The 12428-nt window shown below is 43.4% G+C and overlaps 1 protein-coding gene across 1 annotated transcript in view; it reads right to left on the reverse strand.

Annotated features, from left to right (window-relative positions):
• Positions 1–2288: 2288 nt before the first annotated feature.
• The window catches only part of LOC126278712 (glypican-4-like), a 130480-nt gene continuing 120340 nt past the window's right edge, over positions 2289–12428 (reverse strand). Inside the window, exon 4 of the mRNA XM_049978986.1 lies at positions 2289–2474. Within this exon, the coding sequence (XP_049834943.1) occupies positions 2289–2474 (186 nt within the window). The remainder of the gene's footprint in view (positions 2475–12428) is intronic.

The following is a 12428-nucleotide window of genomic DNA, read 5'->3' on the forward strand; positions in this document are numbered from 1 at the left end:
CCGAGGCAGGGTTTGGCAAGCACGAACACAAGCACCAGAGAGCACCCGCTGTGTGCGGGCAGGCAGTGTCTTGCCGACATGTAAACCTAGGATGGCTTGCCATGAAAGACAAGAAAACAGGACACAGAATATCGTCGATGTATCGCCGTGCTGTTGCGGAATCGCCGATGGCTACCAAGTGATCCTGCTATGAAAAGAGATGGTACCTCAGACCATCACTCCTGGCCATCCGGGCGCAAGGCGGACGCCAGTCAGTCCGTTCGTCTCCAGATATGTCTTCACTGGCAATCTAGGCTCAGTTCGAAGCGGGATTCACGACTGAAGACAACTCCACTCCAGTATGTGACACTTCAAGCCGAAGACGTGTCCACAACTCAACTATTGCCCGCCATACAACCCGATAACCAGGAGTGATGGTCTGGTGTGTCAGTTCTTTTCGTAGCAGGACCACTTTGGTTGTCACCCACGGTTCCTTTAGAGCACAGCGATATTCTACGCCCCGTTTTGTTGTCTTTCATGGCAAGCCATCCTTGGCTTACATTTGAGCAAGGTAATGCCTGACCAAACACGGCGAGAATATCGATTACTTGTCTTCGCGCTTGCCCAACTTTGACCAGGAAGTTCGCCTGATCTCTCCCAACTGCGAACATAAGGATCGTCACGGGTTGGAATTTTCACGATCTAATGCGCCAATTGGACAAAATCCGGCACTACATCCTTCAGGAGGACATCCAACAACTCCAAGTCGAATAGCCGTTTGCGTAAGGACGGGACGTGGACCAACGTGTTGATGACTTCCTGAATTTGTGAAGCTCTTTTTCTTGAATAAATTATCGAGTTTTTCTGAAATTGTAATCTTTACTTTGACTGTACATCTGCATCTCAGCTACCGATTTTCGTCTCATTCCGATGACTCCTTCGTCGTGAGTCGTTTTTTGTCTCAGAGTGTATATTTAGAAGGATCTTTGAACTATCCACTGGCTTTATATTGAACATATGATGTATGCGACACAAACAGTAACCTGACAATGTTGCGGAAATTACAGTGTATAAAGTGTTCTAGGAGACCCTTCCGGTTATTTTGTGACAGCTATTGGTAACTGCGCATGTGGCCACTGTTACTGCGAACGAAACAGCAATGATTTTGGGTATTAATAACCGCTCCAGCTGTATTTCGTCCTTTATTATGGAATCATTACCGGTTTCGTGGCACTAAAACCCACATTTTGGGGCAATCACTTCTTGGTTTTTCATTCTGGTCCAAAATTAGGTATTGATAGTTTTTATTTATTTTTCCCTTACAAATGGACCACTATGGTACGATTTGTTTAGGACCCATCCACTATAATGGAATCCGACTGTTTTATTCTATGCAGTATCGCTTTTTACTGGTGTCTTGTTGTGAAGGAAAACGAATATTGGATAAAAAGGTACCGAACTTTTGCTCTCTACTGTTTTTGTCACATCTTCAGCTGAAGGTGTCACGAAACTGATAATGATCCAATAATAAAGGACTAAAATACAGCTAAAGCTGTTATTGATACCCAAGATGACTAGTCATAGCTGTGGTTGCCCTATCTACAACGTTTTCTGCGGAAACACCAACGAGTAACTTCTGAGACAGGTGTTGGTAAGTCGGTAACAGGGTGCAAGTGTAAGAGTTCCAGAAAACCTAAAAGACGGACTTCTCAGGTATCAACAACGTACGTGCACTTTCTCAAACACCTCGCGTTGAAAGTGATGTAGACGCCCTCCGTTCCCTGCCGAATCAGCACTGATGATTCTTGTTACCGGTTGCATGCAATCACAAGAAGAAAATCAAAGTACTGTCACTGTTTTACTATTCATGATAATACGTTTCTTTCGTCACCTCACTTAAAGTGATTGGTTATATTAGGTCTGTGCTGTTGGAGTTATTACTGGTCGTATGGTCGATGCTGCCTAACAAAGTTAAATACAATATACTTATAATAATTAATTCAGTCCTTGGTGCCAAGAGATGAAAAAAGGCTTAGAAAACTGAAGAGTATTTCACGTCGTGTTAAGCAGGACAGTGGCAGCGGGAAAAGCTGTACCACTTTGTGTCGCTGGCGGTGCCCCGGGTACAGTGTTTCTCAGTGCGTGCCTTTGCGCCACTTGCGTCTGTAGATACCGAGCACAGCGGCAGCGGCAGCAGCAGCAGCAGCAGCAGATGAGAGGCTACTCGTCCGGAGTGCGCTCGTGTGGCCGGCAGCCAGATGCGGCAGCGGCCCCGGCTGAGGCCGTGTAAGCCGGGTTCGGTAATCGCATTAGGCACGCAGAGGCAGCAGCAGGGAGGCGGCGGGAACGAGAGGGTCACAGGGACCAGGCCACTCTGTGACAACCTCGAAGCGCGCTCCGTTAGAGCTCAACCAGCCAGAGCGTCCCACAAATATTTCGTCTGTGCTGAGGACTCTACACACTTCCAGCGTTCCATACGAGGCTTGCGTCGTGTACTGGTAAGAGTAAAACCTACAACGCAGTCTTTATTAGTACTAGACTGTCTGCAGCGACACAGGAGTACACTACTGGCCATTAAAATTCCTACAGAGGTGGTTGTTCTGGGTATTGATTTCTCAGGATCTATGCACCCAAACTGCGTGTAAATGTAATCACATGTCAGTTCTAGTATAATATATTTGTCCAATCAATACCCGTTTGTTATCTGGATATCTTCCTCGTGTAGCAATTCTAATGGCTAGTAGTGTACTTGCCTGGAGAGTGGACCAGTACCTGCGTATCACCCATTTAATTCTCTCTGATAATTTTGAACCTCTGCCCTTGGTTATCGTGGTATGAACAACTCTAATTAACTATACGTATTTGACATTTCTTTCCAGAAAAACTGCCGAGTGCGGCAAGTCTGTTGGAATGGCGATTTTCCGCAGGAGGTGCATATTTATTCGCTTTATACAGTGATGAAACGAAAGTCACTGAACATCTCGTAACCTAGTGTCGAACCTCCTTTCACCTGACGTAGTGCAACAACTCGACGTGCTGTCAAGTCAAATCGCTGGAAGTCCCCTGCGGATGTACTGAGCCATGCTGCCTCTATCGCCATCCATGATGGCGAAAGTGTTGCAGATTTGAGTCTGCTAGGCAATAGGACGCACGCTGAACCGAGGTGACTGAAATCCTAATCATTTCTGCAGAAGATACTAATGTACATGTACTGTGAATATGAACGACTTATCTCTAGCCGTTAAAAGTGTTCTATTTTTTTTCTGGACGTTAGTGTAATACCAGTAAGTAGTATGGATTAAACAGATTGCGGGCTGTGAAGCATTGTATTCATTACTTTGATTCGTATTACGTAGAACATATAAACCAACAAAAGCATTTTGACAAGAATTATAAAGTTGCAAATAGTGAATAGCTTTTTCAAGGAGTAATATTTTTTTTCCTAATGCGCGTAATATTCTTTCAAATCTTGTACTACGAGCTTTCTAAATCAACAGTGTTCTTCCTCAGTGTTCAATCTATCTGCACAGCAAATTTCATTAAATCGGGTCAATGATTCAGCTGTGAAAAGGTAAGAGACAAACACACTTCGCCGGCCGGAATGCCAAGGCGGTTCTAGGCGCTACAGTCTGGAACCAAGAGACCGCTAAGTTCGCAGGTTCGAATCCTGCCTCGGGGATGGATGTGTGTGATGTCCTTAGGTTAGTTAGGTTTAAGTAGTTCTAAGTTCTAGGGGACTGATGACCTCCGAAGTTAAGTCCCATAGTGCTCAGAGCCATTAGAACCATTAGAACAAACACACTTCTGCATTTATATTAGTATAGATTATCGGTTTATATATAATCTCCATTAACTTTGTTTATGAAGTTGTTTGATTTCATGCCGTTTATTCTGTAACTGGTTTATTACTAGTGTTGAATGAGAGTGTCTGCGAGTGTTACCATTTTTTTTTTTTTTTAGTCATCAGTCTACTGACTGGTTTGATGCGGCCCGCCACGAATTCCTTTCCTGTGCTAACCTCTTCATCTCAGAGTAGCACTTGCAACCTACGTCCTCAATTATTTGCTGGATGTGTTCCAATCTCTGTCTTCCTCTACAGTTTTTGCCCTCTACAGCTCCCTCTAGTACCATGGAAGTCATTCCCTCATGTCTTAGCAGATGTCCTATCATCCTGTCCCTTCTCCTTATCAGTGTTTTCCACATATTCCTTTCCTCTCCCATTCTGCGTAGAACCTCCTCATTCCTTATCTTATCAGTCCACCTAATTTTCAACATTCGGCTATAGCACCACATCTCAAATGCTTCGATTCTCTTCTGTTCCAGTTTTCCCACAGTCCATGTTTCACTACCATACAATGCTGTACTCCAGACGTACATCCTCAGAAATTTCTTCCTCAAATTAAGGCCGGTATTTGATATTAGTAGACTTCTCTTGGCCAGAAATGCCTTTTTTGCCAAGCCAGTCTGCTTTTGATGTCCTCCTTGCTCCGTCCGTCATTGGTTATTTTACTGCCTAGGTAGCAGAATTCCTTAACTTCATTGACTTCGTGACCATCAATCCTGATGTTATGTTTCTCGCTGTTCTATATTGTATATGACCCGTCTCTCCCTATAGCATACCCCTACATTTTTCGGTACCTCGAACAGCTTGCACCATTTTATAATGTCGAACGCTTTTTCCAGGTCGACAAATCCTTGCTTCCATTATTAGGCGTAACGTCAGAATTGCCTCTCTAGTGCCTTTACTTTTCCTAAAGCCAAACTGATCGTCACCTAGCGCATTCTCAATTTTCTTTTCCATTCTTCTGTATATTATTCTTGTAAGCAGCTTCGATGAATGAGCTGTTAAGCTGATTGTGCGATAATTGTCGCACTTGTCAGCTCTTGCCGTGTTCGGAATTGTGTGGATGATGCTTTTCCGAAAGTCAGATAGTATGTCGCCAGACTCATATATTCTACACACCAACGTGAATAGTCGTTTTGTTTCCACTTCCCCTAATGATTTTAGAAATTCTGATGGAATGTTATCTATCCTTTCTGCCTTATTTTACCGTAAGTCCTCCAAAGCTCTTTTAAATTCCGATTCTAATACTGGATCACCTATCTCTTCTAAATCGACTCCTGTTTCTTCTTCTATCACATCAGACAAATCTTCACCCTCATAGAGGCTTTCAATGTAATCTTTCCACCTATCTGCTCTCTCCTCTGCATTTAATAGTGGAATTCCCGTTGCACTCTTAATGTTACCACCATTGCTTTTAATGTCACCAAAGGTTGTTTCGACTTTCCTGTATGCTGAGTCTGTCCTTCCGACAATCATATCTTTTTGGATGTCTTCACATTTTTCCTGCAGCCATTTCGTCTTAGCTTCCCTGCACTTACTATTTATTTCATTCCTCAGCGACTTGTATTTCTGTATTCCTGTTACCATTTAGTGGGGCATATTCCGAAGCTGCTACGCAGTGTGCAGCCTTGTTGCCAGAGGACAGGGACAGGCTCCTGACGTATTTTGCCTGCTTTAATCACGTTGTTTTAAGTTTCTGGTGTCATTTTGACATGTGACCATTCTTTGCCTCAATTATGAACCTTTACATCCATAAATTTGTGTAAGTTTTAGTTTTCCGGTGCTAGTTTTTTTATATAAAAAGTATGGTTGTTCCTCTGGCAAACAGTCGATCGCGAGCCCCTAGAAGCTCGCGGGGACCTTTTCAGTAGACCCCGGTAACGCTCAGGTTGGCCAATGTTGATTGTTCCACTGAGCTTTGACGGCGCTCATGGGAACAACTGCTTGTTTCTCACACGCAACTGCCATTTTCAATCAAGAACACTACAGTGTCAGCCTCGTACCTCATTGCACACTCGTGCACGTTATATTTTTCGTGCGGATATAAGATATTTGCTAACGTGGATTGTTTGATTTAAACATTAATACTAAGCTTCCTTTTTCTTTAATGATGGCGTGTTCAAGCAAAAAGCAAAAAAGTTGTCACAGGTGAAGGACAGATGTGTTTGTTTAGTGTGTCATTCAAGTGTATCAGTTGGGAAGAAAGGGAATATTGAACGTCTCTACAAACCCGCCTTCACTCAGGGATTGAAAAGGAGCCGGCCTGTGTGGCCGTGCGGTTCTAGGCGCTTCAGTCTGGAACCGCGCGACCGCTACGGTCGCAGGTTCGAATCCTGCCTCGGGCATGGATGTGTGTGATGTCGTTAGGTAGTAGTTCTAAGTTCTAGGGACTGATGACCACAGATGTTTAGTCCCATAGTGCTCAGAGCCATTTGAACCATTTGATTGGAAAGGATTTCCCACTGTATTCTGCGTCAAGGGTACAATCCAAACTTGCGGCTCAACAATCAACTTTTTAAAAGTACTGTACAAGAATAATGTAGCAACTGAGGCGTAATTCCAAGCTTAAAAAATTATTGCACAGAATAAGAAACCATACGAAGGTGGTGAATTAATCAAAATTGCACTTTTAGAAGCTTGAAACATTATGTGATAGTCTTGGAAATAATATTTAATTCAATTTCATTTCATATATACTAGACGTATAAGTTTACAGGCCATAAACAATCGCACTTTTTTTTTTTAAAAAAAAAAAAGTAAGTTCTTATTTCTGTCCAACTTTTTTTGGTATCTCATGGGAGGATTTAAAAACTTCTAAGTTTAGCAACCACGGATCTAGCCCTTTCCCTCCCAGCTCCTCCGTTTTTTACCCTTCAGTTCGTGTTAATCGATTTAGAAATGCTACAGCAAACGAAATTTTAGATAGAGTTCTGAGCCGTATTTGTCCCTGATGCATTTCATCTACACTATTTAATTAGTTTCCGAATCGCTTCTTCACTACTTAAATTTTATGTATTTTTTTATTTCAGCAAAAGTGGATCAGGGCTGTTGGCCGTTACTAATGACTTCAACGCCAAAATTAAGCTCAGTGTCACGAATGACAACGGCAGAGGAGGGATATATATATATATATATATATATATATATATATATATATATATATATATATATATATATATAGAGAGAGAGAGAGAGAGAGAGAGAGAGAAAGAGCCAGGAGGAAGAGGGCGAGAGGAAGAGAAGTATAGAAGTATGTGGGAACAACGCAACCCTGGGTCGCTACACGCGTCGAATCCGATAGGGTCAGCATGCAGCGCTGCTGACGCTGTTACGGCGGCGTGTCGCCAGCCGTTTAGCAGTATATTCCGCAGGTAACGGCTCGGTCCGCACGCGAACGCAGCGTTTCATCAGATCAACAAGCTGCAGCGCTACCTCTTCTGGGTCGGCCCGCCTCGGCAGCTTGCCTGCAAACACAACAGCCAGCGCAGCAACTCCTACCTGATACGTAAGTAACAATCTAGCGCCAGCGGAACGTAGGCTGGCCATTGTGCATGATAACGTCGTGGAAGTAAACACATCTGAAAATACGTACGTTGCGGTCTGAATTATGTCTGAAATGTGTACTGTTTGTGATACTTGAGATGCAAGTAACTTCTTTGGTTTTGTTACCTGCGTCGTTTTCCATTCGTTTCGAACTATTCGCTTTTCGAGCGATCTGCTGCTAGAGGGAGAGAAAGTTCTTTCGCTGCCTACATAACATTTACTGCCCTTTACGCCACTGGGTCTTGCAGAATTTTATCTCAAATACGCAAGTAAGAAAAAAGTATAAGCACTCGTGAAAATTAAAATAAAATGAAAGGAATCCCAAGGTACCACAAAACAAAATTAAAGAGAAAGCCACTACCACTATAGTACTTCCTGTTACGAATAAAAAATAGTAACATGATGTTTTCCAAAGTACTTGCCGCCAGCATTCGTATGGAGTGCACGCGTCGTAACATCATTCACCCTACCGTGAGCTGTAGCGAACATGCAGACGTGTCTATCTTTGATGTTGTAAGAGAGCTGGTAGCCGTACGGTAGGCATAATCTTGAAATTGAGATCAAACACTTGCTACGATAATACTTGAAAAGCGAATTCCCCGGTTGTTTTCTCATTTACAAGGATATTTCACATGTGCCAGACGAGATACTGGCAGAAGTACAGCTGTGAGTACTGGGCGTGAGTCCTGCTTCGGTAGCTCAGATGGTAGAGCACTTGCCCGCGAAAGGCAAAGGTCCCGAGTTCGAGTATCGTTCGGGCACACAGTTTTCATCTGCCAGGAAGTTTTCAACCCAAGTTCAGGTTTCAAAATCAGCGCTAACTCCACTGCAGAGTGAAAATTTCATTCTGAAAACAATCCAATTTAGAGATAAAGGCACGTACCTACTTACGAGTCCATTGTGACAAGAATGAAATTGGTTATCAACCGCGATCTTTCAGTAGAAACCATTACGGTGCTTGGCTGAACTATTTGGGGAAACAACAGATAACCTAAATCAGGAAGGCAGGATAGAACTTAAAGCCTTCAGTCACTCTCTTTAAAACAGTACAAACTCATTCGGTTTCTCCTTAGAATGAATTCTGTTACAATGAGCGTAGTGTGTAATATGATGATTGTATACGAAAAGTAAGACTTTTGTATTGGATTGGGATTTGAAACCTTCACAAGCAGTGCCGTACCAAAATGCAGGAAAGAAGTGGTTTAGATGCACTGTAGTGTCATCAGATGAGATTTCCAGGTATGGGTTTCTGTGATCACTCCGTTCTCCTAGGCGTCCCCTACAGCGCCTTGAAGTTCTAAGGTATCATTGCAGCCGGCCGAGATGGCCGAGCGGTTCTAGGTGCTACAGTCTGGAACCGCGCTACCGTGGCAGGTTCGAATCCTGCCTCGGGCATGGATGTGTGTGATGTCCTTAGGTTAGTTAGGTTTAAGTAGTTCTAAGTTATAGAGGACTGATGACCTCAAAAGCTAAGTCGCATAGTGATCAGAGCCATTTGAACCTCAGAGGTTAAGTCCCATAGTGCTCGGAGCCATTTGAACCATTTGTATCATTGCAACTCACCAACACACAGTTAGCAACGCGGTATTCACATATTCACTCGACTCATTAAAGGTGTAGACGAGGGCACCCCCCTCCCCTTACACACACACACACACACACACACACACACACACACACACAGACGCGCGCGCGCGCGCGCACACACACACACACACACACACACACACACACACACACACACATTTGTGACTGGTACTCTCCAAGACCTTAAGAATTATCCGATGGATTCAGAATACTCCATTACTGTACTGATGTGGTTCTGCGAAGAATACAGGAAACATCCCTCGCCTACGGCACTGCGTTTGGAGATATGCATAATTAGTCTCCAAGGAGTACGTGTACGTTTAAACAACTCATAACTAATATCAAATCCACATTTCTGACGCAATGTACTGTAGCAAGCAAACTACGAATTATCGTTTATTTATTTTATTTTATTTTCTTTACACATGTATTGCAATGGCTTCGAATTCTCGGAGGGATAAAATATGGGCTGTGCTTTTCTTTTTATACCAATGCATGTCTTCAAAATGTTTCAGTTGCAGAAAGAAACTTAGATTATTTTTCTGTGGAAACTGTTGTCTTACTATAAGTATTAAAATATGTAAGTTCCCTCAGATTTCCAAGGTCCTCATTCTGTCTGATTCGAAGTCAGTCTTATAACCCCTAAGGCATAAGAAGTGGAATTTGAAAACAAGCAATCATTTGGCAGCACATCCAGCGTGAAATTCAAAAATCAGACGATTGAATTCCTGTGGGTAAGATCTCAAAGTCGTATCACTCATGATGAAGAAGAAGATATTCTTTTCCAAGAAAACACAAAATTCGAAACATATATCGACCAGTACTTTCACCCTCTGAATTGCACCGTCAGATCACTATGAATGCTTTTCAACAATGGCAAGAGGACTGGAACGTATCTCAGTCACTCAATGAATGATACGACGAGACTTCAAAAAGTTAGTCGCACTTGTCGTTCCACTATGAGATTCCACTCTAATTGTCCATCATGAGTGGCGGCCACAAGAGAGTGGGTGTTGTGGGTTTCTTATAGAGTCAGCTCTCTTGCAGTACTGAAAACATGTGCACCACAATATAGTAGTGAAATGGCACGGCAGCTACAAATGTATTCCAAAGATGAAGTAGGTGGCACGGTATGATTTTTGTGGACAAAATGTCTAACCTGCACACAAACTGTCCGAGGAAGTCTTGTGGCATGTGGACCAAATGAATGTTGCGTCCAGCCGTAATGACACAGTGCCAACAAGTTGATCAAGCCGGTCCATGCTAATACGTATTTTATATGTACGATCAACTGTAGCATCAAACATTTACATCGATATTGTTCCTACACCTTTTCGTTCTATTTCGAAGATGTGTTGTGCTAGAACAATTATCTTAGTCGCTCTACCCTCTCTACCCTCTAAAACACTTCTCTTTTTTTACATATCAGTTCAGAATCACTCACGGATAAATGCCTTTTTAAGACGTTTTGCAAGTTGTTACGGCCGTGTGTTTGTACACCCACACCGAGGTGACAAAAGTCACGTGACACTACCTGATATCGTGTCGGACCTCCTTTTGCCTGGAGTAGTGCAGCAGCTCCACGTGGCGTGGACTGAACGAGTCGTCGGCAGTCAACTGAAACTATCTGGAGCCATGCTACCTCAATAGCCGTCCATAATTCCGAAAATGATGCCGCTGCAGGATTTTATGCGCGAACTGACCTCTCCATTATGTCCCGTAAATATTCGATAAGACTCATTTCTGGCGATCCGGGTGGCTTAATCATTCGCTCGAATTTTCCAGAATGCTCATCACAATTGCGAACAGTTGTGGCTCGGCGACATGAAGCAGTGCCATCCATAATAATTAAATCGTTGTTTGGGAACATGAAGTCCATGGACGGCTGCAAATGGGGTCCAAGTACCTTAACATAACCGTTCAAGTCAATTATCGGCACATTTTGAGCACAGGTGCCGGCCGGAGTGGCCGTACGGTTCTGGGCGCTACAGTCTGGAGCCGAGCCCGCTACGGTCGCAGGTTCGAATCCTGCCTCGGGCATAGATGTATGTGATGTCCATCTGAACCATTTGACCACAGGTCCCAGTCTGTTCCACGTAAGCACGGCCCACACCGTTATGGAGCCACCACCAGCTTGCGCAGTGCCTTGTTGACGACTTGGGTCCGTGGCTTTGAGGGGTCTGCCCCAAACTAGAACCCAACCATCAGCTTTTACCGGGACTCATCTCACTAGGCTACGATTTTCCAATCGTTTGGGCTCCATTCGATATGGTCACGAGCCCAGGAGAGGCGCTGCAGGCGATGTCGTGCTGTTAGCAAAGGGAATCGCGTCGGTCATGTGCTCCCATAGACCATAAATGCTGAATTTCGCTGCATTGTCCTAATGGAGACGTACGGCGTCGGTTACTTCACGCAGTGCTGCTTGTCTGTTAATACTGACACCTCTACACCTAACGACCGAAAGCAGCGGCGTTTGCGAAGGCCGTCGGCCACAGCTTTTATCCGTGGTGAGAGCTAACGCCTACCATGTGCAAAATATTGAAATCTGATTATTTTCGAAGCTGAATGTCCTATGAAAACACCATTCCGCGTTCAAAGTCTGTTAAGTTCCGTCGTACGGCCATAATCACGTCGGAACCCTTTTCATGTGAATCTCCTGAGTACAAATGATGGCTCCGCCAATGCACTGCCCTTTTATAGGTTTTGTACGCGATACTGTAACCATCTGTATATGTGCATATCTTTATCCCACAACTTTCGTCACCCCAGTGGATATTTCTTCCACAACACCATTAGCAGTCGTTAATATTCTTATATCGTTCCTCTATCTTATCCTTTAAATTAACCAAAACTATTGATCGATACTTTAATTATACGTCAATCAACAACAGACTGAAAAACACAGAGGGGTGGGGAACCGCTACGGCCGCAGGTTCGAATCCTGGCTCCGGCGTGGATGTGTGTAGGACTGATGACCTCAGCAGTTAAGTCTCATAGTGCTCAGAGCCATTAAAAAAAAAAATAAAACACACAATTTTAAACTTATATATATATATATATATCCTGATACAATGTCATCAATCAATGTGTGTTTAGTACCTTTTATCTAGCTAATCGGCCATTACACTCCGAAAGCCAAATAAAATAAAATACAATTACGATTGGAGATGAGAACATGCACTTACATAGTTAAAGACTTGTTACACAAGCGCCTGGTACGAGTACTTTTCGCGAAAAAGCTGTCCGAAACACTAACGGACTTCATGTAACGGTCAATTACGGTGTCCTTTGATGCAAGTAGTAACGGGAAAAGAAAATAAATAACAGTTTCAGTAACTGACGTTTAATCGTTAACGAAACTTTTTCTGCTGAGTTAGCGAGTTCCAGTTCCTACCCGCTTTCATGGAAACGTAGCACAACCCACCTGAAGAGGCAGACCAAGAAGTTAAAGATCAAAGAACAGCACGTCTCTATT

Source organism: Schistocerca gregaria, chromosome 6 (assembly GCF_023897955.1).
Source record: "Schistocerca gregaria isolate iqSchGreg1 chromosome 6, iqSchGreg1.2, whole genome shotgun sequence".
Lineage (NCBI taxonomy): Eukaryota > Metazoa > Arthropoda > Insecta > Orthoptera > Acrididae > Schistocerca > Schistocerca gregaria.